The 25,815-nt window shown below is 33.4% G+C and overlaps 1 protein-coding gene across 1 annotated transcript in view; it reads left to right on the top strand.

The window, feature by feature from the left end:
- The window catches only part of LOC132194600 (CCN family member 2), a 43,611-nt gene that overhangs the window by 16,230 nt on the left and 1,566 nt on the right, over nucleotides 1-25,815 (top strand). The window contains exons 2-6 of the mRNA XM_059615979.1: nucleotides 1,605-1,761; nucleotides 9,207-9,417; nucleotides 16,299-16,390; nucleotides 21,619-21,742; nucleotides 24,488-24,690. Of these exons, the coding sequence (XP_059471962.1) occupies nucleotides 1,609-1,761; nucleotides 9,207-9,417; nucleotides 16,299-16,390; nucleotides 21,619-21,742; nucleotides 24,488-24,690 (783 nt within the window). The 5' untranslated portion in view covers nucleotides 1,605-1,608. The remainder of the gene's footprint in view (nucleotides 1-1,604; nucleotides 1,762-9,206; nucleotides 9,418-16,298; nucleotides 16,391-21,618; nucleotides 21,743-24,487; nucleotides 24,691-25,815) is intronic.

Raw genomic sequence — 25,815 nt, 5'->3', positions numbered from 1 at the left:
GGTTCAAAATTAGAATACAGAGAAAAAAATTCCCGTTGCTCAATGCAAAGGGACAAAAACTATAAAGTAACCGCGAGAAATTTCACCTGTCAAAACTGCACATTCATTTGACCCGGTTTTAAATAAGTTGATTACGACGGATACATTATATGTATGTAATTATATCACTTATGATACAAGAAAAGAGAAGGAATTGACAATTAGTGGATGTTTTAAAAAAGTTGTGTGCATGTAGCATTTGTTTAAGTTTCACTGTGAATTCCTTCCATGGTGTTTTCATCCAAACATGGAAGATTAAAAACATTCAGGTCCGTTTTAATATCTTTCAATTGGTTAATTATTATCGGCTTTAAATCTTTTATATCAAATATCAAGCAATCAACGACGTTGATCCGGTCGATCCAGAGCAGCCATATGTCATATGGGTCATCCCATAGGTACTGTATTTTGCGTTGTTTCAGCTGCTTTTAATACTCTATAATAATTTCTCAATCAAATTTATTATATTTTTCTGCGATATTTGTGCATTTTATAATAAAATCTTTTTTTGTTTTAAAAATTTAAAATGATAAAATAAATAATATTAAAATATTATTAAGAAAATAATTTTTTAACAAAAAAAGTATAAAAAAACTTAATGTTTATTAAATGATATTTATTTTGTACCATGTCTAAATAACTATATAACTTTTTTATGTACATTTTTTTGTAAAAATAAATCTACAGAAACATAAAAAGACTAATCCAAAAAGCTATCATAGCCCTGAATTCAAATTCCATTTCATTTAGTAAGTCCAGACCAGATGAGGCTTGCGAATTTCTCTCAATGTAATGTAATGGGAGTTGAAGAGAAATTCAACAATTTTTCGTTATGAAATTTATGAATTCACAATAATTATAAAAAATCTTACAATTTTCCGTAATTTAAATTTTTTCGTTAAAACTAATTTAATTAGTTTTGCTTGTATTAATTTAAATATTGAAGAATTGTACTCTGATGAGGTATTTTCAATAAACTATATAATTAGTTTTCAAATCGGTAATCTCCGTATGAATGTGTAACACAAAATATAACCTCAAAGGATTTGCTGGTACCAAATTAGCATGTGAAAATATATCATTATTATTCATTTCCATTATTTCTGAGATAATAAATGTTAAAAACTGCATTTTGTTTTCAGTTTGAAGAATTTATGCTATACGTAATTAAAATTAACACAAAATGGATTATTTCGGTAGAAAATAAATCAATAAATATTCTACTATAAACAATATTTGTTCCAGAAAATATTCTAAAATAGCATAAGAAAATAATAAAAGGATATTTTTGCACAGCCAATAAAATTTGATTTTTATATGATTTAAATAAAAATCGATATCAGTGTCCGTATATTGTGCATATCGAGGATGTCAGATGCATTGGGGATTTGGTCCCCTGTGCAGGTGGTGAGTCGTTTGAGTCGTTTCGCGAGTGCAATTTATCGGGCGTTCACACTCATGACTGGTTCCCTTATTCGGGGCCGGTCGAATAAAAGAGCGCATTAGTAGCGTTCGCTGGCAATAAAATGAATTTTCACGAGGGCGTCCTCATTTTATTATTGCAGGGCCATGTTCCGCGCCTCCGGGATGGAAGTAGTGGCGGTGTTGCTGTTCCTTTTTTATCACCTGGCCGCGGCCCAAGGTGGAGCAGCCCCGTGTTATGAGTGCGACGACTTCAAGCAGCCCGCCCGCTCCACTTCCTACAACCAGCAGGACGAAGAGGTAGGTGTGCTGTGTGCGGTCGCGCTTCTTTCGAGTGGCCCTTTTTTCACCCTCGGCCGAACGCAACGCCGAGGGGAGAAAAAGTGTCAAATTCAGCACCCGGTGCAAATCAAAAAGTGGCTTAATTAGGCTTCCCGTGAAGCAAACAGCAGTAATTCTATTTCCTTTTATGATTTTCACTACTTTTTTTAACGAATATGATTTAGCCATACAATTTTTATGATAAATGAGCGCAATTCGCATCTATATAAATGCAGATAATTCAATTTTATGAATTTGCAACATTTCTTTGAATCTTATCCTTGAAGAAAAGTTCGAATAAGAATATCATATGATTGTAAGTTCGATAAACCTGAAAATTGGTTGGTGCCTTCACCACCGCCATAAAAGGGTACGGGCCAAAAACTAGCAAACATAAAATAAAAATTTAAAAAAAAAATAGTACTTTAACAATAAATTAAACAAAATAAAGTATTTTTTAATAGTTCTTACACATTAACTTTTTTATTTTTTTTTGTACATTAAGATTTTTTTAATTTTATTTAAAATTATATTAAAATCAATGCTATTTTATACATTATTTTAAACAATTTTTAACAAAAATTTTTAAATAAATTAATCCCTCGGTTTAAGCAGTTTTTCTACTCTAATTTACATTAAATAGGTCATGATGCTGGGCATTGAATATGTTTATGAAATATTATTCATTGTAGAAAATATAAAAAGGACAGATCACCGAAAACAAACTATATATTTGACTGTCAAAGAAAATTGAATATTAAAATAGATATTCTGTTTGAAAACGAGATATTTCAATTTCAATCAAAATCAACAAATTAAAAGAGAAAAATTTTTGCATTGATTCAATGATTGGTCACATTGATATGATATTATTTAAATTCAAATTTCCAAATCTCTGTGGAACCACAAAAATCCTCCAATAGCCTTAAGGACTCCTTATTGACATAGTCAAATCAAGTCTTCAAAACAATGTTTTATTAAATTTCCAATAATTACCACAAATGGCTGGTTTTGTTGTAAAGACTTGATTTGACTACGTCAATAAGAAGTCCTTAATTATTAAGATAATGAATGTATAAAAAAATTTTAAACCTTGTGCTAAAAGCCCCGCGTCCTCTGAATTCATCACATTTATATCATTGAGACTTAAATAAACTTAAGATTTTTTGTACAAATGATGTTTTTTAATATTTTTTTTCTGTATTTTTATTTTATGAGCGGTATGCATCATAATAATGGAACTTTTGATTTCTGAAAAGTGTGTTTAAAAGTTTCAAAATGGTAAAAACCTAACAAAAAAACGTTCCCTTTTATGGGAAAAGCATTCACCTAAGTTAGCCTCTCAGTCAGTACTTTTAATTCAATTTGCTAACCAGAACAAGCAGTCCACCCATTTCGTGTTTTTTATTTGATTACACAACTCTTGCGAAAAAGGACAATATTGAATCCGCAGAGAACAAAAAAAAACAACTAATGGAAAAGTTCTCTTTCCCGACTGTGGAGTTTTTTCCCTTTTCTCTCTGAATAATTGCCCCGGCCAGAGTACATTTTATATAAAATCTGCCTGCGCATATCGAGAGAGAGCGCAAACAAAATGTATAATGAAGAACAACGTGGGAAATTTATTCGACGCTTCTCGTGCCAGATTGCTCTGCTAAAGCAGCCAATTTCGCCTTGATTAAACAACGGGGCTGAAATTTTAATGAGAGGCGCGTGTGTGGGACGAGAGGGCACTTGAAAACTAGTCGCATTAGAATAATCACGGGCAGGCGCGATATCATCATTAAAAGTTATAGTTTTTGCGCTGCCAAGGAAGGAACGAAACCTTCGCACCTCGAGCAATTCGGCCGTGGGTCTCGTTTATTGCCTTTTGACCCTTGCGAGTGCCAGCGAGCGGGAATGAGTTTTCCAAATGAATTCCATCAGCCATTAAAATGGAGCTGCTAAATTGGAGGGTGAAAAGCAAGAGGCGGATTAGTTGCGCCCGAGGCGCTCCAAACTAAAATTACTTGGGCGTGTCTGCGATGGAAAAACAAAATTTCCTCCGATTTGATGATGCATGCATGTTTCGCCCTTTCACTCTCAGCGATCATTAACGAACTCTCTGTTAATTAGTTCAAATCGAATGGATTTTAAGCTTCCCTTTGTCCAACTTTGCCCTTTTCATGCGTCCCGAAACATCAATTAGTGATGGCGCTGTTTTTGCATTCAGACGCGTTCCTTCGCAGAAATCGACTTTTCGAACAAGGTTGTTTTGATTTGTTCAAGCAAGCATAAAATCGCTTCCTAATTAACTAATTGGCTCAAAACGATTAGCAAGAACTTGATGGCTTTTGAAGGAAGATTCTAGATTCGCACTTATGAAAGACACTCTCCTGTTATTTTTTAAATGTCTCAAAATTCCAATTAAATTTGCAGAGATGCCGATGTTTCCCTCAATAATAGGGGTGAAATACAGATAATATTTATTTCATTTAATAGGGAATGCTATATTCAGTTTTATTATCAGATTCAACGCAACGAATTCCACATTTTACACGATCCAAACGCCTCCTTGAAAAATTAAATTTTTACATATTTATGTAAACAATTTTATATTATTAGATTTTCTTTCTAGATGACCCTTGCAAATTCAAAATGAAATGTGTTTTTTTTTATTATTTTATTGATGAAATTAAATTAAATATGATAAATTTACTGAAAAAATATATCTGTATACAAATAATACAGCCTTGCAATTTCATTAAATAAAAATTAAGAGACTTTTAAGTAGTCTAGCTTTTAAAATCTTTTCAAAGCAAATAAATCAATATTAGTGTAAATAATGTAAGCTGCATATGAACTTTTTTTTACAAAAAAATGCATATTTTTGCCTACTTTATAAATGATTATTGTCATAAATTTGTAATAATTTGTGCTTATTTTATTTTAAATAATTTATGCTAGCAAAATAATAGTCAAATTACTAGAGGCGTCAATTATTCCCTTTAAATTTATTCACATTTGTAAAGACATCTCGGTGATCTAGTTGTGATGCCTCAACGTGGACGTGCTAAAGAGGAAGGAAGGCAAATTAATCAAAAGCGCTCCGAGTGCATGTGAAGCGAAAAGGGTTAGTTTATCTGGCAGTTTACGCCTCTTATGTGACTCGCATTTTAGTACAAAAGCAACGGAACCGGGGCGCAAACAAATGTTGCGAGAGCATATTTATTCGCGTGGACCGAGAGATAAGAGCAGATGGCAATTTCATTTGTTGCTCGCAGAATAAATGTGAGCCAGAGCTGCCTGCGGTTGGAAAAAAAAACTCGGCGCCGCACATATTTTATATTTTATTTGAAAATAAAAAAGTGCTCAAGCTGCTTCAATCGACTGGAAAAAACTTTCAAGCACTTAAAAAAAAAAAAACAGTACTTTAATGATTGGTGAAGTGCTTGAGTTGAAATTGAATGTGAATTTATTTGATCGACCAGGAAATCGCCTCATTATTTCTCCAGCAAAGTTTTGATAGAAATTAATTGGACCACGTTTTATCTCCGAAATTTGAAGGCTTCATTAATCTTCCCCCCACTGCAGACCATAGAGTCAATGGCCAAGCAGTGGAAAATTGGAGAGCAAGGTCGAGTTTGTCTGCAACTCAACCTCGTCCTGACCTGATCTGCATAAATTTGTTGAGAAATACGAGGTCCGTGGGCAGTGGAAAAGAGTTTTCTGGTCGGTGCTCTGTTTGCCTGGATAATTAGGCGGTCTAGTGAGCTGCTCTCGCAACACACGCACCCACTTTGTAATTGGCCGACGGCTTTTGCAACAACTCTCTCGTTGCTGAGCAGCAAAGTGGATTTATAATTATACGCTCGTAGTTCTAGTTCCAATTAAGCTGTACGAGCAACAAATAATTAGGCGAAATTCTGCGAATCTAATAAAATAGAACTTTTGTTGATAAATTAATCAAAATGATGTTCAGTCGCTGCAATTCGATTAATTGAAGTTTCCGTTTAATTGTACGCAAGAACTATTTTTACAGAGGTTGATGCTTTTATTAATTTTCAATAGAATGTCGGTTTTTCCTTGATGAGTTTTTGAGCTTGGGACTTTACTCTTTAAACAAAATTGACACAACAAATCCAATATTAATTTTTTAGTTCAATACTAGTGAATAAAATCTTGACCATTATCAATATTCTTAACATCATTGCGAACAAAGACCACATCACGTTTTGAAAGATATTAATTGAATTATGAATATTAATTTACATCTTACTGTTGGATACTGCGTGAATATATTTATTTAAAAAGCTTGCAATACTTTAAATATGAATTAAAGTTGTATTATAAAGTATTTGATTTGGAACGATATTTAAAATAAAATTATAAAATATTTTATATAAAAATAAAATAAATATAACACAAAATTAAAACATAAAATTAATCAATTTAAAATTCTAATGAAAAATAGTACATTTTATTAATATTATTATGTATTTATTAATATGTTTTAAACAATAAGTATTTTTGAAACTTCACAAATATATTAAGCGAAAGAAAAATGTTTTTGCAGATATTCACATCGTTTACTAATGTACAAGAATAGAAAAGTTACGAAATTTGAACTTGATTTAATACCATTTCTCAATTCAATTCAATTTATTTTTCTCCAAACAAGTCAGTACAATCAATTGTGAAAAAAAATGGTTGGGAGAAAAATAGGCACACAGTGCTAGTGAACAACTCACTGAAACTCATAACCGCGTATTTACCAAGAGGCGATAAATACCCGATTACTCGCCGCACTGCTGCCTAAACTACGGGGAAAAAATCAAATTTGTTTAACATGCTCTTTGCACAATTTTGGGAAATTATTTGACGCACACGATTGTATCACAGAAGGGAGGGAGTTCCATTGGGACGCGAGGCTTATTTCTTTTATTTTTTTTAATTATTGTCATGGCTCTCAGTGTAAAAATTATTTTTTTCAGAATAAATGCCGTAGGCGTGCAGCCGTGCAAATACACAAATGTAATTACAACAAATTCCTTCAATTTTTATTAACAGCAATTTTATATTATTCACTTCACTGTACTTTTTGCCGCGTTTTCCCAACAAAATAATTTATTTGATACTGGCCAAAACTTCTCCACAGAATTTGCATGTACAGTTTCCTATAGATTACCAATAATAAGCGCTACTTTTACAATAATTAAGAAAATGAAAATTTGACTAACGAAACTCGTGAATAATTGGTTTATCTTTTTATTATTATTGATATTTATTCATTTAAATTGCGCAACTCTGCATTTTTCTTTTGTTCATTGTTTCTGTATCGCAATTTTTTTTGCAAAAAATAAGTTTCTTCAACAATTGTTCACACATAAAAATTTTTCAAGTAAACAAAATTTCGCCTTGAAATTAAGGTAAATAATAAGTAGAAATTTCTTTTTATCCAGCTATACTTTTATCCTCTGCTTATTAATATTTTGTTTTTCAATCGTTAATTGACATTTATTATGAAGTTTGTCTTTGAAATGCACGACCGAAGTGGGCCAAATTCGTTGCAGTTCCTGCTTCTCTCAGCTGGCTGCGCCAATATGCCGTGTTTATCTTGCGACGACCTCAAAGAGCTTTGTGATGCCGGCATGAGATATTTTATGCAAAGCCGCGCATACTTTCCAGCAGCGATAAAAGACGCGGGCTCGGGCTCGGGCTGGCTGGCTGGGTTATCGCCCCGCCACCCTTCCTGCCACCCCCTTGGCTGATGGGTTGGCTCGCGATTCCGCACCTGCCTCGCTCCATGTCGGGCGACAGATAATAAACACGCAGTACAGCCTTATTTGTGCACGAAACGCGACCGTTAATATGCAATTTGCAAGTTTGCTTGCGAGATGGAGAAGTTTGCCAAATGCAAATTGGCTGCCGGGAAAACACTGGTTAATTGCGAAACTTGTATGCAGAACGTCCTAATTGATGTTTGACTTTATTGAATTCAAAGTTTATTATGATTATGCTCGGCACACGGTGCAAATTAGCGCGGCGGTGAAAAGGGATGCACTCGACTTTTTACCGCTTCTTTTAATTAGGTCGTACCCGGTTGCACTGCTTCTAGGAAAGGTTTGTTTTCCCCCTGAATTAAATAGAGAAGAATATTTTATTTTACAACGTTCTGCGTTAAATTCTTTTCAAAAACGCTATTCAATTTCAAAGGAATTTCTCAAAGTGAATATGACAGAGAAGAAAATTATTTGAAAATAAAATTTAAAGCAAATTGATTGAGTGCCTGGTACTGACTGATGTATTTGTCTCAAGACATTAATCAGAAATACAAGCGGGCAATTATTGTTTTCTTCTTTGAAACACAATAAATATGACTTAGGCAACCCATAAAGCTGAATTTAGAGATGTAAATTAATCACAGCCGTTTGGAGGCAAATATAACAGCTTAGTAAACTCTCTGTTAACTTAAATTTGAATTGAATATTAAAATAAAATATTTTTTTTTTTTGTAGTGAAATAAAGGTCTGGGTATTGATCATTTCCTTGCTTATTTGCCATACTACGAACAATTTACAAAAATATATTATTAATTTTTAACTAAATGTTTCAATAAATTAGCATCATTAAAATTTTAACAATCTAGTTAACAGAAGGGTCATTAGATAAAAAAAATTTAAATAAAAGTTACGAATCATCAATAAGAAACCTGTAAATTTCAGTCTTAATTGTTTTCTTTGAATGACGTGATCATTTTTATGCTCATTCTTTTGCTTCATATTTCTTTTAAGCAATTTTTTTACCTTTATTTGATTTTACTCGAAAATTTTCATCCTCATTTAACATTTTCCTTTGTCTTTCTTGCAGTTTTTGCGTCTTCCACGAATACATAACTTGGCGCTCACCTGTATAATATAGGTTGTGAGCGCGTTCCACACGATTTCGCACTCAGAAACTTGGCCGAATTTCATATCTCGACTGAGAAATGCAGAGAGACGGAATAAAAAACTCACTTTCCTCTCTTGCCGGATAAGGAGCTGTAACAACGTTAAGAGCTTTTAAAAAGTTGTTGCAGCCAAAGAGTGTGCGGAGAACGTTCCCCTTCTTCCTTCTCCTGGCCGGCATCACGGCCGAGGGCTAATTTTAATTCCCTGCACAAGCAAATTTTCCCCATTTTTAATTTCCATCGCCTTACGTATTCGCACCAAGTGGCTGAGAACTTTTTTAACGCGTCTCATTGAATTCCAAGTTTGCCAATCTCGTTTTAATTCGACCGAAAACTTTTCCCCGACAAGTCTCTTCTAATTATCTTTTCACCCCGCGACTAGAAAATCGCTGTTATGACAACGCAATCCATCAAAACGTCGCGATGAGTGAATTTTGTCATTTGTCACATCAATCACAGTTCCAAAATTGATCTCTCGGTGAATTTCTGATTTCAGGTGCGCTCGCACTGCAGCTACCCTTGCGAATGTCCCGACGAAACTCCAACCTGTCCGCAAGGCGTGTCTTTGATCAGGGACGGGTGCGGTTGTTGCGCTGTTTGTGCCCGGCAAGTGGACGAAACTTGCGATGGCACGGCCCTTTGTGACGAGAGACGCGGTCTCGTTTGCCAATATCCCTCGTCTGAAGCTCACCATGGTGCATGTCAAGGTAAGACAATTTTTTTTTAATTAATCTTAATTAACACTGAATAACAATACAAAAAAATTTGATCATATTATATTATTTCCTCTCATTATTAAAAATTAATTAATATTTATTTTATTTCTTACCATTGATAACATTTTTAAAAATTTAATAAGCATTTATATTGATTTTTCATTTTTAACGCTGTTTTTTAATACTTCGCATTGCGCATTGCTAAAAATTAAACAATAAATTTAAATCTTATAAATAAGGTTGAATTACAGATAATACCTAAAGATAGAATGTTTGTTAAAAATAATTTGTTTGACATGTAATTATATTGTGACCATCTATAAATTAATTGAATTCGTCATTATTTAGAGACCAGCTTGAACTGCACAGAAGTATGTCTGTACAAAATCAGGGGTTTGTCCTCACCGATTCATCTTCAATTCCAAACGAAATTTCACTTTATACTTACAATTAGTGACTAAAAATAAATTTTTTAATATTTTCAAGGATGCAGCTTTATTTAACAATTTTTTTCGCGGTTTTACATTTTATTTCACTTCTAGCACCATTTGAAATAGTATCATTTTTTTTTAAAGCATAATTATTTGCCATAAACCTTCCCGTTTTCCAATGAAGGAAGTTTATATGAATATATCAACCTCTCAAATGAAAAGTCAACACTGGTTGACTCATTAGTGTAATGACGTGTAATTGAAATAGTTTCCACGCCTTTAACAGTTAAACTCATGCGACACACTTGCAGCCTTTTCATTGCTTATGCATGCGTATCGCTACCTTGCTAGGCGCTGCTTCTTTTAAATTTGAATAAGTCTTTAATGGTGACATAACATGCAGATTTGTCGAATGCACTCTTCAAGCAGGTGCATTTTATTTATAATTCTATGCAGTGCAGACCAGAGAAGGGAAAACGATAAGCGACGATGTAGGCAGGATTTACTCGAGATTGACTTGCAAATGCTGCAGGCGAGACAAGTACTTTGCATTGAATGCTACATTGAAAGCAGGGATGCTACACAGCAACTTGAGCATTCTCAGAAATGAAGGCGGACGTACTTTTCATCTAGTCAGCTGTTTTCAGCTGCCCGTTTTTATAACAATTTTCTAGTCAAGTTTAAAATAAAACGGAAATATAATATTATGCGAAAAATATTTCGGGAAGTGTTTTATCTTGAAAGGAATAATTGAAATTTTTCTTCAATCGTCAAAATAAAATGTTTTTCTAATAAAGAGAGTTGCTCTTATAAATTAATCTAGAACATTATAATTTATGATGGTGCAAATATGAATTCCTGGCTATTTTTTTAATAAAAGTTACAAATTGTTTTGTAAACTTATTATTATAATTATACAAAATTCACCTTAACCAATTTATTTTTTCAAAACGAGAATGTAAAAAGCACTTTAAATATCATTCAGCTTCATGTAAGCAGAATTCATTGCAATGCAAAACTGTTCCACTGTCATCAGCAGGCTCGTTTCATTTCCAGCTCATGTATGTATGAAAAGGCAGTTTCTTTCTCTCTCTCTTTCTCCTCGGAAAAGAGAGAAAAAGAGTACATATAGACGTAGTTTATTTCCGCGCGCCTCTGCCGTAAAATGAATTTCTCCGCGCGCTCTGCTACTGTTGTTGACTCTTTTTATTTATCCTCGGGTGTGTATGTGGAGGCTACCGCCTCTGCACGTATAAGTATACAGACGTAGGTAAGATTTCCGCTGCGAGACGCTTGGTAAATGGATTTTTCGCCTCTGTTTATACAGCGACTCGTGTTAGCAGCGCATAAAAGGACTGAAAACACGATATATGGGAAAGCGGGAACTGTTAATTTTTAAAGCTGGCTGCGACTGTGAGTTGAAGTAGAGCAGCTGAAAATTGCAAGTCTGAAAAATGAATTATTTTTATGATTGAGTAGCTAAATATTCAAAGTAAATAATAATAAAATTAATTTAAACTTAAATTTTACATAATTTTAATTTTAAATTTTCTCAAACTATCTAGTAGTGAAACCCTTTCTGCTCATTTTTCAATTTTTTTTGTGCGACGTGAGTAGAATAAATAATAATAATATCTCTTAACAAGCTTCCAAAACACTGGATCAAATGATTTTATATGAAAATTTTGATGAATTTCAATTTTTCGAAATAATTACATGCACGTTAAACTCTGATAAGTTTGAGAGCTCCCTGAAAGAAATACATTCACTACATAATAATGTTTACATTTACAAAAAATTAATTTTCTTTTGGAAGATATAATTTATAAAAAAAAAAATATTATTAAAAATTTAGTGTTTGCACTAGAGCTTCTTTTAATGGTAAAAGACTGTTCTCAAAATATTATTTAAATTTTGATTGAATTATTTTGTTAAATTTTATAATTATTTTATTAAATTAAAATTATACATCTAATTTATTGTACTAAATAAAAAATATTTTATTATAAAAACTTTTAAATTACATAATAAACTATTATTTTTTACAGATCTTTTTGGACGTGGTTTATTTTGCCTTGGTACAAAAAATGGCAAGCGGCACTACATTTTATATAAAGGCGTTATGACGTAGAGATACTGGAGATGCGATTCGCCCTCGCGAATCACGCACATTAGATTCTATTTTTACGCGCGGCGCGGCTGCCGCTCTGGGTAGATGTATCTCGCCAGCATCCTTTTTATTTCGCCATCACACTCGGCCTTTTTAACTTACGACCTCAAATCAGTTCGCGCGGCGCCACCGTTGCTGCAGCGAGTATTTTCCTGCCACTTTTATTGTGGCGAATAAAATTGTAACAGCCGCCGAGCGTGCCATTCGATTCGCCGTTTTATGGCCTTTGACATGCCGTGTGCATCGCTAACCTTATCCTGGCCCCCGAGATGAGGCGCCGATTGAAACTATTTTAAAAGCAAAAAAAAAAAAAATCATCTTTAGAAGTGAATTCGTGATTCTTTTACCAAATAACGTGCAGTGAATTTAAATCGAGATCACCGAGCGCCTGCGATTTTTCAAGTATGCAACGTGCCGAGCAGTGCTGTCGTGCACGGTTGTCTAACTTCAATTGCGACTTTCACCTCTCACGTTAAATATAAAATTAAAAAAAGACAGTTAAATTATGATTATTGCAGAGATAGAAAAAATCTGGGTTCTAGATTTACTTTGAATCATCTAATTGATAAAAAAATCTCCTACTTAAAAATTTATCTCATTAGAAGCTTATTTTAACAATTTTACATATATTTTTCTTGACAGTAAACAATTTTAATTTATTTTTAGGTAATACGTAATGTATTTCAATATTTTATAACACTTTTTAAACATTATGGTGGATCAAAATACCTTAGAAATTCATATTTTCCGGCTTTATATTTAAACAGAAAATAATTTCTTAAAGTATTATTACAAATTAACTAATTTTGAACAAATATTTTAGCAAGATAAGCAGATGGAAGTTAATGGAAAGTCTGCAGCATTTCTGAAACCCGCAAGACACATTTTCCTTGAAGGAAATTAGCCGAAAACAATGCAGTGCGACTTGAGAGTGAGATAATTGAGTTTTTGGCCAAACTTGAGACAAAACTGGGCTTCCATTAGCCAGCTGCATTATTCAGACGGCAAGCGGGGGAACCTTAAATGCTGTGTAATTAACACAGTAATTCGCCGACTCAGTCTGGAGTGCGGTGTAATTGTTTAAATTAAACTTCATGCAGCACGGGATGTAATTAGTGCGGTTGAAATGACCCAGCCGTCTTTGCGAAACTGGGGCGAATCACTCTCGCGAGAGAAAATAATAACCACCGATGCAAATGAAAGTTGCTAATTAATTTGAAACGTGGCAAAGCTAACGAGAGAAATATGAAGTTTTTGCAATTTTGCGTCAATTTCCTTTTACAATGAACGTGATATTTAAATTTATTCATAATAGGGCACCTTTCTTTGAAGACTCTTCAAGCAAAGCAATAAATTTACACAAGATAAATAAAGTCCTGCTCCAATTTCCTGTAAAGAAAAGTTGTTGAGAAAAGCAATTTTTTATTCAAACTAGTTTCCAATTAAATTTTTTTCTACTTTTATTCATTTCAGGAGCGAAGAAGAGTAATAAATAAAAATGAATGATAATAAATAATAATAATAATATACATGAAATCAGTGTTTTTTTATGTTTTATGTTTGTATAAAAACAGAAGAGACGGCCAATAATTTCAGAATGATTTTTCTCAAAGGAAAAATTCCCTTTTGAACATTAAAGGAAAATTGTCCAATTCGCTTAATATTTTTATTCATGCTGGATTGGATAATATTGTCGCATCACTTAATCTGATGTTTTTTTTTATGCGAGGATTCGAAGGGATGTTTTGAATTATACGAAACTTAAGTCTTTTTCCCTTTAATTTCGATTTTCAACAACATTATGGTTGTTAGACAAATATTTGGAACTAGATTCATTTTCAACAATAAAAGATTCTCAAATAATATTTTAAATACTCTTAATAATTCATCCAAATTATAGGTATAATAAGCTATGGTGTCTACTTTTATGAAAATCAGTGCGTCTTAAAATAATTTAAATTGTAAACAGTGAATTTGGTGTGATTTAGCATAAATTTTTAAATATTGAATGAGATTTAAGGCATTATTTTAATCTGGGATACTTATTAAAATTATATGTTACTATTGTGGGAACAATTACATTAAATTCCATAGATTAATTTCGACCTTATTTCGGAGAATTGCATTTGAAAGGAGATAAAGTGAATTCTTCGCTTCGAGCCGACAGTAAGAAGAAGAAACTGCGGTTCCATTTGTGCTCAGGTGTGTTTACACGCTTAGTTAGAGTCTTGCTCTGGATCGTTACGAGGCGGCTCTCGTGTCTAGTGCTGGTAATTTGCATGTCCGAGTGCGGCTCGGAACTTCGGTCTCTGGTTTCGCCGAAAAGACGCCTCCCTCCGGGGATTAGACGCCGCCGAGCAGAAAGTTGATATCATCTCTTGGCGAGATGGTCAAGTGGTCGCTCGCTGCGCCTTACATTCGCACTCAGTCATTGGTACTTAGTCAAGCTTGAAAACTCTCTCCGCTAAAACCGTCAGATTTCCCAAGAGACGGACGGCAAGAGCCGCTGGCCGACGCACAAAAAGCCACCCCATGAATACCGATTCAATTCTTCTTTCCTCCGACTCTGCAGTTGTCAGCTTTAATTCAGCTCTTAATAAATGTGCCTGTTTTTCCACAACAAACAACCCAGAATAACAAAGAGATTTGGGTTTCAACATAATTTTTTCCGTCCTCTTTCTTTAATTAAAATTATACAACAAGCGAGAGTTTACAAATTGATTTTTTTTACAATAGTACTTGAATCAGCGTTCTTTACATAAAAAAATGCTCATTTGGTATTTACAGAGGAAAATCTTATATAGTCAAAGGATAAAAAATATTATTTAGGATTAAGTAATAACTAAAAATTATTAATTAAATTGTAGAGTTATTTCAATTTTAAAATCTCAACCACCAAACAAATTAATTGAAAAATGGGTGTTTCAGAGGGTCGTGCACTGTGTTTGATTACACGTCATTGATGTGCAATTTGAAAATATTGAAAAATTAATTTCATTAATTTCAGACATCTAGCAGAATTGATTTTATTTCTTATGGAGATATAAATGTAAATTCAAAAAATAATAGCACCCTTTTTTAGTTTTAATCTGCGCCGTCTATTTGCATTAAAATTTGCCCCGATAGCTACGTATGGCATTGAAGCCATTTGGCCACACCTAAAGTCTTGCGACTTTTTTATTTTGGAGAAATTAATGACAACTTTTTATAAAAAAGTACTAGGAACAGGAAAATACTGCAGAAACACGTTAATCTACCATTTAATTGCCGCCGAAGAATTTTTTGTCACAAGCACCATGAACAAATACAGCTTACCCCCCACTCCGGCATACGAAGAGTTTTTAATTAATATTGAAATTAGAGCTGAAAGGGAATTTGATTTAAACTTCTTTGAAACGCCAGCTATGATAAATGACTGCTGGAAGCAACCCCTTTTCAAAAATAGACACGCTTTTACTCGATATGCAATGACTGGGTTTCATTATCTAATTTGTAAAGACAAAAGTTTTCACTCCACTGCTGACGCGGACTGTGTGTGCGAGCTATGTGATGAAAAATGCACCCAATACCACCTTGAGTTCTGCAAGAAGAGACCACTCAATAAACTTTTACGCCACGATGAAGAAGAAATAGTGCAATTTAATTACTTGAAACTTATATCTGTATGAGTGAATCAAAAGTTGTACCCAGATGGGTTTAATAAATAAATAAATAAATAATTAATTGATTTACTTAAGATAGTCGTGCACTGTGTTTGGATAGACGTCATTGACGTGCATTGTGAAAATATTGAAAAATTAAATTTCACTAATTTCAGAAATCTAGCAGAATTTATTATATATTTTATGGAGATATAAATGTTATTTTGTTACTTTAACACTTAATATTATTCCCCGTTTTAATCCCTTAAATTTAAATTTAAATGCATATTTGTTGTTCAATTCTATTTTGAATTTAAACTATGCATTATTCATACAAAATTTTCGCTACTTTTCAATTTCAATTTGTCTTTATTTACAATTACGAAGGATCAAAAATTAATTTCATTTTTTCAAGGAAAGAGTTTTGTAAATATTGTTCAATATCATCTGTAGACCCATTATAATTACATTTTCGTCATTGCTTATAACTAACTGCGTTTTGTTTTTGTTATCAGCTCTCGTCAGCCAAACAAGCAACGAACCAACTAACTAAACAAACAAATTATTTACATTCCATATATAGGAACTTTAATGGCTGTAACAATAATTGTGCCTTTGCGTGTGTTCCAGTGATCAAAGGGCTGCCGTGCAGCGTGGACAACAAAACTTTTGACAACGGCGAAACGTTCATGCTGGACTGCAGGACGCAGTGTTCCTGCCAGGTGAGTGCGCGCGCCTTTTAATTAATTACGCCGGGCGATTTCCAGTGTCAAATGGCACGAAAGCAGTCATTTGTGCAAAGTCATGCGAGTGTTGTTTTTGAGAAAAGCCAGAAAGGATAACACACAAAACCGGGGCAGCACACAGACGGGAAAATGCAAAAATTTATTACACACGTTGCACTGCGAGCGGAATCCACGGTTGCCAGCGGGCAAAAGAACAGACCTGCTCGGCGGGCTGCATCATTTCCCTTTGTCTGCCACACACGCAAGCACTGAATAAAAAGGCAGGCAGTGTAAAAAAGAAAAAGTAAATAATAACGTTTAATATTTATTAAAGAATTGAATTTATTATTTAATTTTTTATACAATTTTAAAATATTATTGTATATATTTTAAAATATTATTAATTAAAATACGAATTATGAAAAGGAAATCACGGAGCAAGTTTTATTACGCTGCTTTTATAGTAAAAAATTTTATTATTTAATAATTCACTATTATTGTAGTATGAAAAATTTTAACATTTAATATGTGCCGATTCCGGTGAGGTAGAGTAATTATTTTCAAATAAATAGTTCATTTTCTTGCTAATGATTCCAATGGAATATAGAAGAATAAAAAGGTAAATTATAATTGGCAAAAATTCCTTCAGTATGAATTCCTTTTTAAAAGCTAGTCCTCTTACTCAAAATTTAACGCAATTAGACTAGTATCAAGGAATATAATTTTGATAGATGTTTCAGAATTTTTTGATTGAGTAATAAAATAATAATTTTCAATTGCGTTTACGTGGATATAATAAATACGATAAATACATTAGCAAACAGCACAACCAACTTTTTGCAATTGAGCGATAAAATAGTTTTTTTTTTAGCTTTCTGAATAGTTTAAAAATTGATATGAAGAGATCACAAAATTCTGTTTAAAAATTGAAAAATTAGCCACAATATTTTTTCACATTCTTACATTTTCAAAGCGAAAAGTAATCCGAAGTGGATAAAGCTTTTTCTGTATATTTCTGCACTGCCCCGGGCATAAAAAGCGGATTTTAGTCTGCGGCTGAATAAAACGACGGGCTGGTTCTCCTCCTGCACTGAACATTGGCTTAATACCGGCGGATAATAAAAATTGAGATAGAGCTCTCGGTGCTCTGCAGCCTCCTTTGTGCGCGCCGCCTGAAAAGAGAATCCCATTAAGTTCTCGCTTAGTTATATCATTGCTGTTTTAATTAAACGGGGCCTTTTCTCAGCCACGATCGGATCAGATTGCGAGCGCGAGAGTTATTATTTATTATAATAATCACAAATGAGCGGAACAAGCACTTGTTAAATTTCCCACCTGGTACAAAATCATTTTTTTTATTGTATGAAGCGTTTAATTATTTAATATTTTAAGAATAATTGAGTAATGAAAACAGCAATTTTTCACTAATTATTGTTTTGAAATTACTGGTAACGATAATTTTTAGTGGCGATAAATTTTTTTGTTGTGTTTTAAATAAAAATTAAATTTTGATTATTTGAAAATTAGTTCAAATGGCGTTGAAATTATTGAACTGCGAATATTTATCCCAGGCCGGTCCTGGCTCGGTATGGTCTCCTTAGCATGTGTTGGGTTTTCTAGCCAACTGAGCTAAAACTCACCCTAAACAATCAGTGAAAAATTCTGGAGGAAACTCGCATTTGAAAGAATTATCTTAAAGATTCTATTAAGAAACAATGGAAATGTTAATTTTTTATGTAGACTTTTTGAAATGATCAGGAAAAATAAAAATCAATAGCAGAAAAAAGTGTAATTAAGGACAAATATATTTTTGCAATTTTATTTAATTTTATATGTTTCATTTGAATTTTGCAAGATTTTTTACAAAGCAATGTGCCTTTGAAATGCAAAGAACGTAAAAAAAGATGTGAAAAAGGATGGCCGAGTTGGGGTTTGAACCCGGCCTGCTCCCAGCCTGCTCCTGGCTCAGGTCCTGGCTCCAAGGTCTCCCTCCCTCTATCGATAGTCCCTCTGGATGGTCTCCGAAGTGTGTGCTCGGGTTCTCCCCCAACAGCCATCCTAGCAATCAGAGAAAAAACGGACGGTATATAAGAGGTGACGGGCCAATGTAGGTTCGCGCGACACAACAATGAGAACTTTTTTCAATTGTTGTTTCGGCTCTCTGGTATTGAAAATAGACCCGCGTGCATGTCATTGTGAATTTGAAATTCTGTAGAAAATGCGTGTTTGAAAAAATTTTCAAAAAATTCTTGTAATAAACAATGCAAATGTTAATTTTTTTACCTAGATTTTTGAGATTATCATGAAAAATTAAAATCAATTATAGAAAAAGTGGGCACAAAGAATAAAAGTTTTGTTTATTTCTAATTTATTTTTGCAATTTTAATTAATTTTATATAACAGAATTTTGCAAGATTTTTTACGAAGAAATGTGCCATTGAAATGCAAAGAACGTAAAAAAAGATTTGAAAAAGGATGGCCGGGTTGGGTTTTGAACCCAGCCGTGTCCCGGCCCAGGTCGGGGCTCCGAGGTCTCCTTCCCTCTATCGAATGTCCCACTGTTGTGTGAGCTTGGGTTCTCCACCCAACAGCCATCCTAGCAATCAGAGTGAAAACGGACGGTATTTAAGGGGTGACTGGCCGATGTAGGTTTGCGCGTCACAACAATGAGAAATTTTTTTCGATTGTTGTTTTAGGTCTCTGGTATTGAAAATAGACCATAATTCCAACGATGTGTGCATGTCAATTTCACTTTGAAATTCCGGAGGAAATTTGCTTGAAAAAAAAAATTTATAAAGATTCTTACAATGCAAATGCTAATTTTTAACGCAGACTTTTAAAAATGACCAGCAGGAAAAATAAAATTCAATAATAGAAAAAAGTGGGCACAAAGAATAAAAGTTTTGTTAATATCAAGTTTATCTTTGAAATTTTATTTAATTTGATATGTTTTAACTGAATTTTGCAAGATTTTTTACGAAGAAATGAACCATTGAAGTGCAAAGAACGTAAAAAAAGATGTGAAAAAGGATGGCCCAGTTGGGTTTTGAACCCGGCCTGATTCCGGGCCCTGGGGTCTAGTGACTGATGGGCACTGGGGTCTCAAGCTGACCTCACACTATGCTCTAACTTCCATAGGTGCGGGTTCTCTACCCAACTGAGCTACCGCCATCCTCAACAATCAGAGCTAAAACGGACGGTATTTAAGAGGTGACGGGCTGATGTAGGTTCGCGCGTCACAACAATGAGAAATTTTTTCGATTGTTGTTTTCGGTCTCTGGTATTGAAAATAGACCCTAATTCCAACGGTGTGTGCGTGTCATTGTCAATTTGAAATTCTGGAGGAGATTCGCGTTTGAAAATAGTCAAATTTTCAAAAAGATTCTTTTAAGAGAAAACAATGCAAATGTTAATTTTTAATATAGACTATTTGAAATGACCAGGAAAAAAATCTATAACAGTAAAAAGTGTTTTATTAGAATCAAATTTATTTTTGCAATTTTATTCAATTTGATGTTTTATTTGAAATTTGCAAGATTACTTTCTAAGAAAGCTGCCATTGAAATGCAAAGAACCTTGAACGAAAATTGCAAGTTAAATTTGTTGTAAATTCTCCTTCATTTTTAAAGAGACTTTTTTAACGCCAGTCTAAATATGAACCAAAGTTCTACTACTTTTGACTCCGAATCGATTTTTACATTTGGTCGAGAAATGGCCTCTTTAAATCTCGCGTGCTCAACCCCATTTCAAATAAATCAATTTTCCGGAAGCTGCCATCATTAAATCTAGCACTTAAAGCGTTTTATTGCGATTTGGCCACTCAGCAAAACGCCTGTGCCCTGCTCGCTTTTTGCCCAAGCTTTTTTAAAGGTATATCGAGCTATTGATTATCCATAAATATTTCTCGCAGAATTTCCACGACGGCAGAGACCAGCGACCAGCCGGCTGGACATTTGACTTTCAGAGATTAAATCTTCCTCTCTTTTTGCGCGCCTTTGTGAGAGAGAAAATTTTTTGCTAGCTTTGTATTGATCCTTTGGGAAATGTTGCAATCTAGATGAAACTGGAATTCTTCTCTCGCAAGGTGAAACAGGAAATAACTATATAGAAAAAGCCAAGGCAAACAAATGCGAGCTCATTTCCGATTTCTCGCCGCCCCCAAGTAAATGAGTTTCATTTATTCTGGGTTGAAGGTGCTAATTTGAACCTTTTGAATCACGCTGAAGAAGGAAACAAGATAAAAATGACAAAATCTATATTGTTTCCTTTCTTAAAGAGGATTAAGGAAAATGTTGCATTGTTTTATTGATTGAAATAGTTTTATAGGAAATTGGTGTGTTTCTGATGTTTGATCAAAATTAACTGATATCACGTTTTACTTATGAATTCAGATTAATTTAATTCGAGCCCCCACCTTCTTGGGTAACAACCTCTGCATTTATTTTAAAATACACGTGTTATTCTAAGGAACCTGATTAAAATAATAATCTTCTCAGAGTTCTGATTTACATGTTAGTGGATATTCAAAACTTTTACAGTTTGAATTTCTATTTAAAAGGTATCATCAATTTTTCTCCTTTTTTTTTAGTTTTGTATATGTTTGGAAATGCAGGAGTTTAACTAAAACCTACATTTTTTTTAAGTTGTAAATTTACCAATCTTAAACCTAACTTAAACTTTATTTATTATATTATTAATAAAAGTTAACTAAAAACTTTTTTTATTAATAATAAAAATAAATGTTTTCTTTTTATTTTCATAGAAATTTATTAATCTTTATGTATTTTTAATTAAATATATTATATTTTTAATTTAAAAGTTATTTTTTTCAATAAAGCTTATTTCAAATGGTATTCTAAATACTGTTTTTGTTTAAAAATCAAATTTATAATTGTATGTAACTTAGAGAAATATATAAATCTAAAGTCGTTTCCATAACATTAATAATGGAGCTCAAGAAATTGAGTTTCTTATAGCCTTCCAGTCCTCTTTATTATTATGCTTATTTTTTTTTTAAATAAAAATTACCAACGATAAAGTAAAATCTTAGAATATATTCAATTGATATTACTTTTCAGCAGCAAACAATCTGCTCACTGCTCTCAAATTTATGAACTAAAAAGTTTTCATCTTCTGCGATTTTAATTTCTGATAATAGTCTCTTTGAAAAGTGAATAATTAATTAAAAAAATTCTTATGTCCAATTTCTTTTGTTAATCTTGCAGAACGGGACGTACGCGTGTTCGTCGCTGTGTCCTCAGGAGGCCCTTTCGCCCGATTGCAACCACCCTCGGCTGGTGGAGGTGCCGGGTCAGTGTTGCCGCGAGTGGATGTGCGACAGTGTCGAAGGTACGTGTGCATTTAGTTTAGACGATGCGGTGCCGCACCAAAAAACCGACACGGGCCCCAAATTAAGCGAGAAGTCCGCAGCCATAAAATAATTTCCGCCGCGCCGCACGCAATAAAAAAGTTAATTAAGAACAGCCACGCGGAACAAAGCCTTTCACTCAACACACGGCGCAAAAGTTGGCTCAAACGGGCGAGAGAAAAACGCGTGTTTATGGGTAAAAAAAATAGCATCATGGTTAATTTTTTTAACATAACTTAATTTCAGGCAATTATTGAAGGTAAAGTTAAAAAAAAAATTGGGGGAAAATTCTTTCAGGGCCGAGAGAATTGTACCTACATGACAACGTCCATCCCAAATCTATATATATTCATTTTTAGGTTTTCATCATAATTAAAAAAAAAAAAATTATAAAAATATTAAATCCTATATAATATGTTCGTTGGAAAAGAATCAATTTGTTCTTAAAATTTCACTAATGGATTAAATAAGTTTATTTATTCTATTTTGATTAAGATACTAAGCAGGAAATTAATTTTTACATAGATCGACTACTTTTTTTTTTTATAAAAAAGCTTTAATTTTTAATACTATAAAGCGACTGATGCATTTTTGAATTTTTTTTTCGCGCCGATTTTTTGTGTGGTTAAGCAGCTTGAAAGGACCCATGCACGTTCTTTAATTCACACATCGGTGGTTTGTGTAAAAAACAATTTGGATACTGAAAGGATGAGCATGCGAGTGCTCGCGACGGAATCCATTTCGCAGTGCGTCGTGAAATGAGACACTTTTAGCAATTCAAGTGTGAAAAACACGCTGCCTGCGAACCCAAAAAAAAGGCGGTGGATGAATTCGTTCGCGTGTGAGTGCTGAGCTCCAAAACATTGGAGAGAATGTTGTTAAAAATTCACGTCATTCATAGAAACCGAAGCTGCAGAAACGAGCGGCTCACCGCACTTGTTTTGCTCATTAATTTATTAATTACCTCTCGATCTGGATTATTCTCTCAGAGACATTTTGCTCTACAACTTATTAAATCGGATCTGTAAATTAAATGGGACTCAACCTTCAGAGGAATTAATCGCAAATGGTTAACAAAGTAGTGAACAAAATAAATTATTTTTTTTGTTTTAACATATTTTAACTAGTAAATATAAAATATTGATTTCTTAAAAAAGTTTATATTATAGTTTATTTAAAATTAAAGATTTTAAACTAAATTTTTTAAGTTAAATAATTTATTTTTTTTACATACATTGTAACCATAGTTTTGCCCAAAATAAAAAATGTTTTAGCATTAAAAAAAAAACACCATAAAATGTTATTAAATAAATTAATCTGCTGTTACCTATTAATTATTTAGATTCATTCACCAAAAAACAAATTTAAATAAAGTCTCTCGCTGCTAGTGTTTCAAATGTTTATTAAGATTCATTTTAAATTCGTAGATTCATCTTGCTGTTAATTAAGATAAAATGAAATTCCAAAAAAATATTTGCTATTCAAGTGAAGCAAATCTATATATTAGCAATTATTAAATAAAACCGAAGTGTAATATTGCTGCTGCAAAAGTAATATTATGCAAAATGCTGATTGAAAAGAGCAGATTGATATTGATGAACTCTAATAAATTAATAGCAAAATCCAATTGATACAAATGTGCATCGAGGAATATAAACCGCTGCAAATGCAGTGCCGGACGTTTAATTTGAATCGCACATATGTGTGCCATTTGCAATGCAGATGTTGATTCACGGATGCTGTGCAAACACGGGAGGTGCGAATGCCGTCGTCAGTGAGTAATTCTGCAATCAGCCGCAGCGATATTCTGCGGATGTGCAGCGACATACCTTTGCTACATAATTGACGATGTTTGCGCCTAATGGGTTTATGCATGTGTGCAAATTTGTAAGCTGATTACGCCTCGGGCGTGCAACTCAAATGGAGCAGAAGCACGTGTGTCGCCCCCTCGTATATTCGTCTGCCTGGAAGTTGTTTACTCCTCTGTCTTCCATAATAATTTCCACGCTGCAGATCACGTGCAGAATATCAAACCATCGCTGCGAAATCCGCTTTAATCAACGCTCGATTCACACTCTGGCTCAATCCAATAACGTCTGAGAAATAAATAATTCTTCCATTGAAAGTTGATTTGGTTCAATTATGACTTGAGATATAAATTAATTCCAACGCTCTTCTGTTAAGCAAAATATTTAATTAGTATTGGAAATATAATGAAATTTTGTTAGGGATTGGAAAATTAGATGAGATTAGCCAAAAATAATATAATATTATTGAATCGTTTAAATTGCACAATGAAGTTGCCACAATAAAATATAAATTTGTAAAAATCTGCACCAAAATTAAAAGATTTGTCGAAATCATTTAAATGTGTCAATATATCTAAAAATCGATTAAGTTTTTTGATAAATTTTTGCTTGACAAAGTAATTTTATATTTTGCAATGATAATTTTTGGATGCATCCAGAATTGAAGCTTTTTGAAGTTACAATATAAATATTGCGCAAAGGGATCCTAAATTTTACAATTTTAAATTAGGTTTTTTAATGTCAGTGAAAATTCAAAAAAGTTCTAATTAAAAAAAAAAACGGTATTGTGCTTCTCTTTTCAATATAATTGAAACAAGAGAAGATCTTATTTGTTTTAACTTTTCCGTTGTATTTAACCAAACGTTTACAAAATTGATGAATACATAATTATTTGAATGATCTTGGTTGTGATTTCAGCCCAGCGTCCGCCTGAATGCGAGCACCAATCGAGCGCCTGGAGCGAGTGTTCGGCGCTCGACTGCGGCCTCGGCGTGTCCAGAAGGGTTTCGAACGAGAACCCACGTTGCGTTCCCGAGGCGGAAGGTCGTCTTTGTCAGGTCAGAGCTTGTGAAGCTGAGGATAATGAAGTGGAGGCGGGACAGCACGGACACAAAATACGGGTAATTTAATTAATTAACACGATTAGTTGTTTATGAGTTGCCTATTCGCAAAGGGAAGGAATCCGAGGGGGTTTATTAACTCGCACCGGCCGGCGTAAAGGATGAATAAAGCTAAATTAAATTAAATTGTTATTTACGAAAAATTTCCAAAGTTGAAAAGTATCAAAACGCATGTTTCCTCGATTACTTTTTCTGTCTCTTTTTTAATGCAAAACAATTATGAGCAAAAATATCTCCAATTTAAATTGTTTTTCTCTAGTTAATGCTAAAATGTTAACCAGTAAAATTGCATTTTAATTTATCTTTCAACAAATCATTTGAAGTTATTATTCTACAAACAACGAAAATATAAAATGAAACAAAATGTTTCGTCATTTTTTGTTCAAAATTTTATCAATCACACTGTTCAATGTCGATAATCTCACATAATATAAATTCGTGCTTTCGTCGAAATGAGCAGGGACGGAAAAGTGGAGAAAATTGACTCAAGCTGGTTATTTGCATCGCCCCATTTGGAACGAGCCTCTTGTTTACGTAAACAGGGCTCTCGTTCGTTTACGAGTCTCCGCGAGCCGCGCAGCAAATAAATCCACCACACACGCAAATAAGGCAATTTCTCGCGGCATGACGTGCATGCATTATCATCAGCAATGCCCAAAAAGACGAATGTGAAAAGCGAAACGTGCGCGGCCCCTAATAAAGCTGCGCCGCTCTAAACTATTTTTTTGCCCCTATTTCCACAAATACTGCTTTTGGCACTTGTATATTTGTCTTTGATGAAAATAAGAGACTACATTGATCATTACATCGCAAATTGCTACATTCTATCAAAATTTGGATTTCTTAGTGTTCAGTATGGAAGTTTTTGCGGTCTCCATCTGTTTTGACAGTTGATGCGTTACAAGTTTCAAAAAGATTATGAAGTGTAATTTTTCTGAATTTTACATATTAAATAATTTACGAATACAGTCATAAAATATTGACCAATTGTAATTTTAATATAATTCAATTTCCTAATTTTATCTCATTGAATTTAAGTAATCACTAGTCATTAAATAAACTCTGGAAAAATCCGTCCCGAGAAATGCATTTTTTAGTAAGAACGGCTCGCTGAATTATAAAACT

This window comes from Neocloeon triangulifer, unplaced genomic scaffold (assembly GCF_031216515.1).
Source record: "Neocloeon triangulifer isolate White Clay Creek 2 clone unplaced genomic scaffold, ASM3121651v1 ptg000008l, whole genome shotgun sequence".
Classification (NCBI taxonomy): domain Eukaryota; kingdom Metazoa; phylum Arthropoda; class Insecta; order Ephemeroptera; family Baetidae; genus Neocloeon; species Neocloeon triangulifer.
Note: the sequence above shows the minus strand (reverse complement) of the source record. Positions and strands in the feature narration are given on the sequence as shown.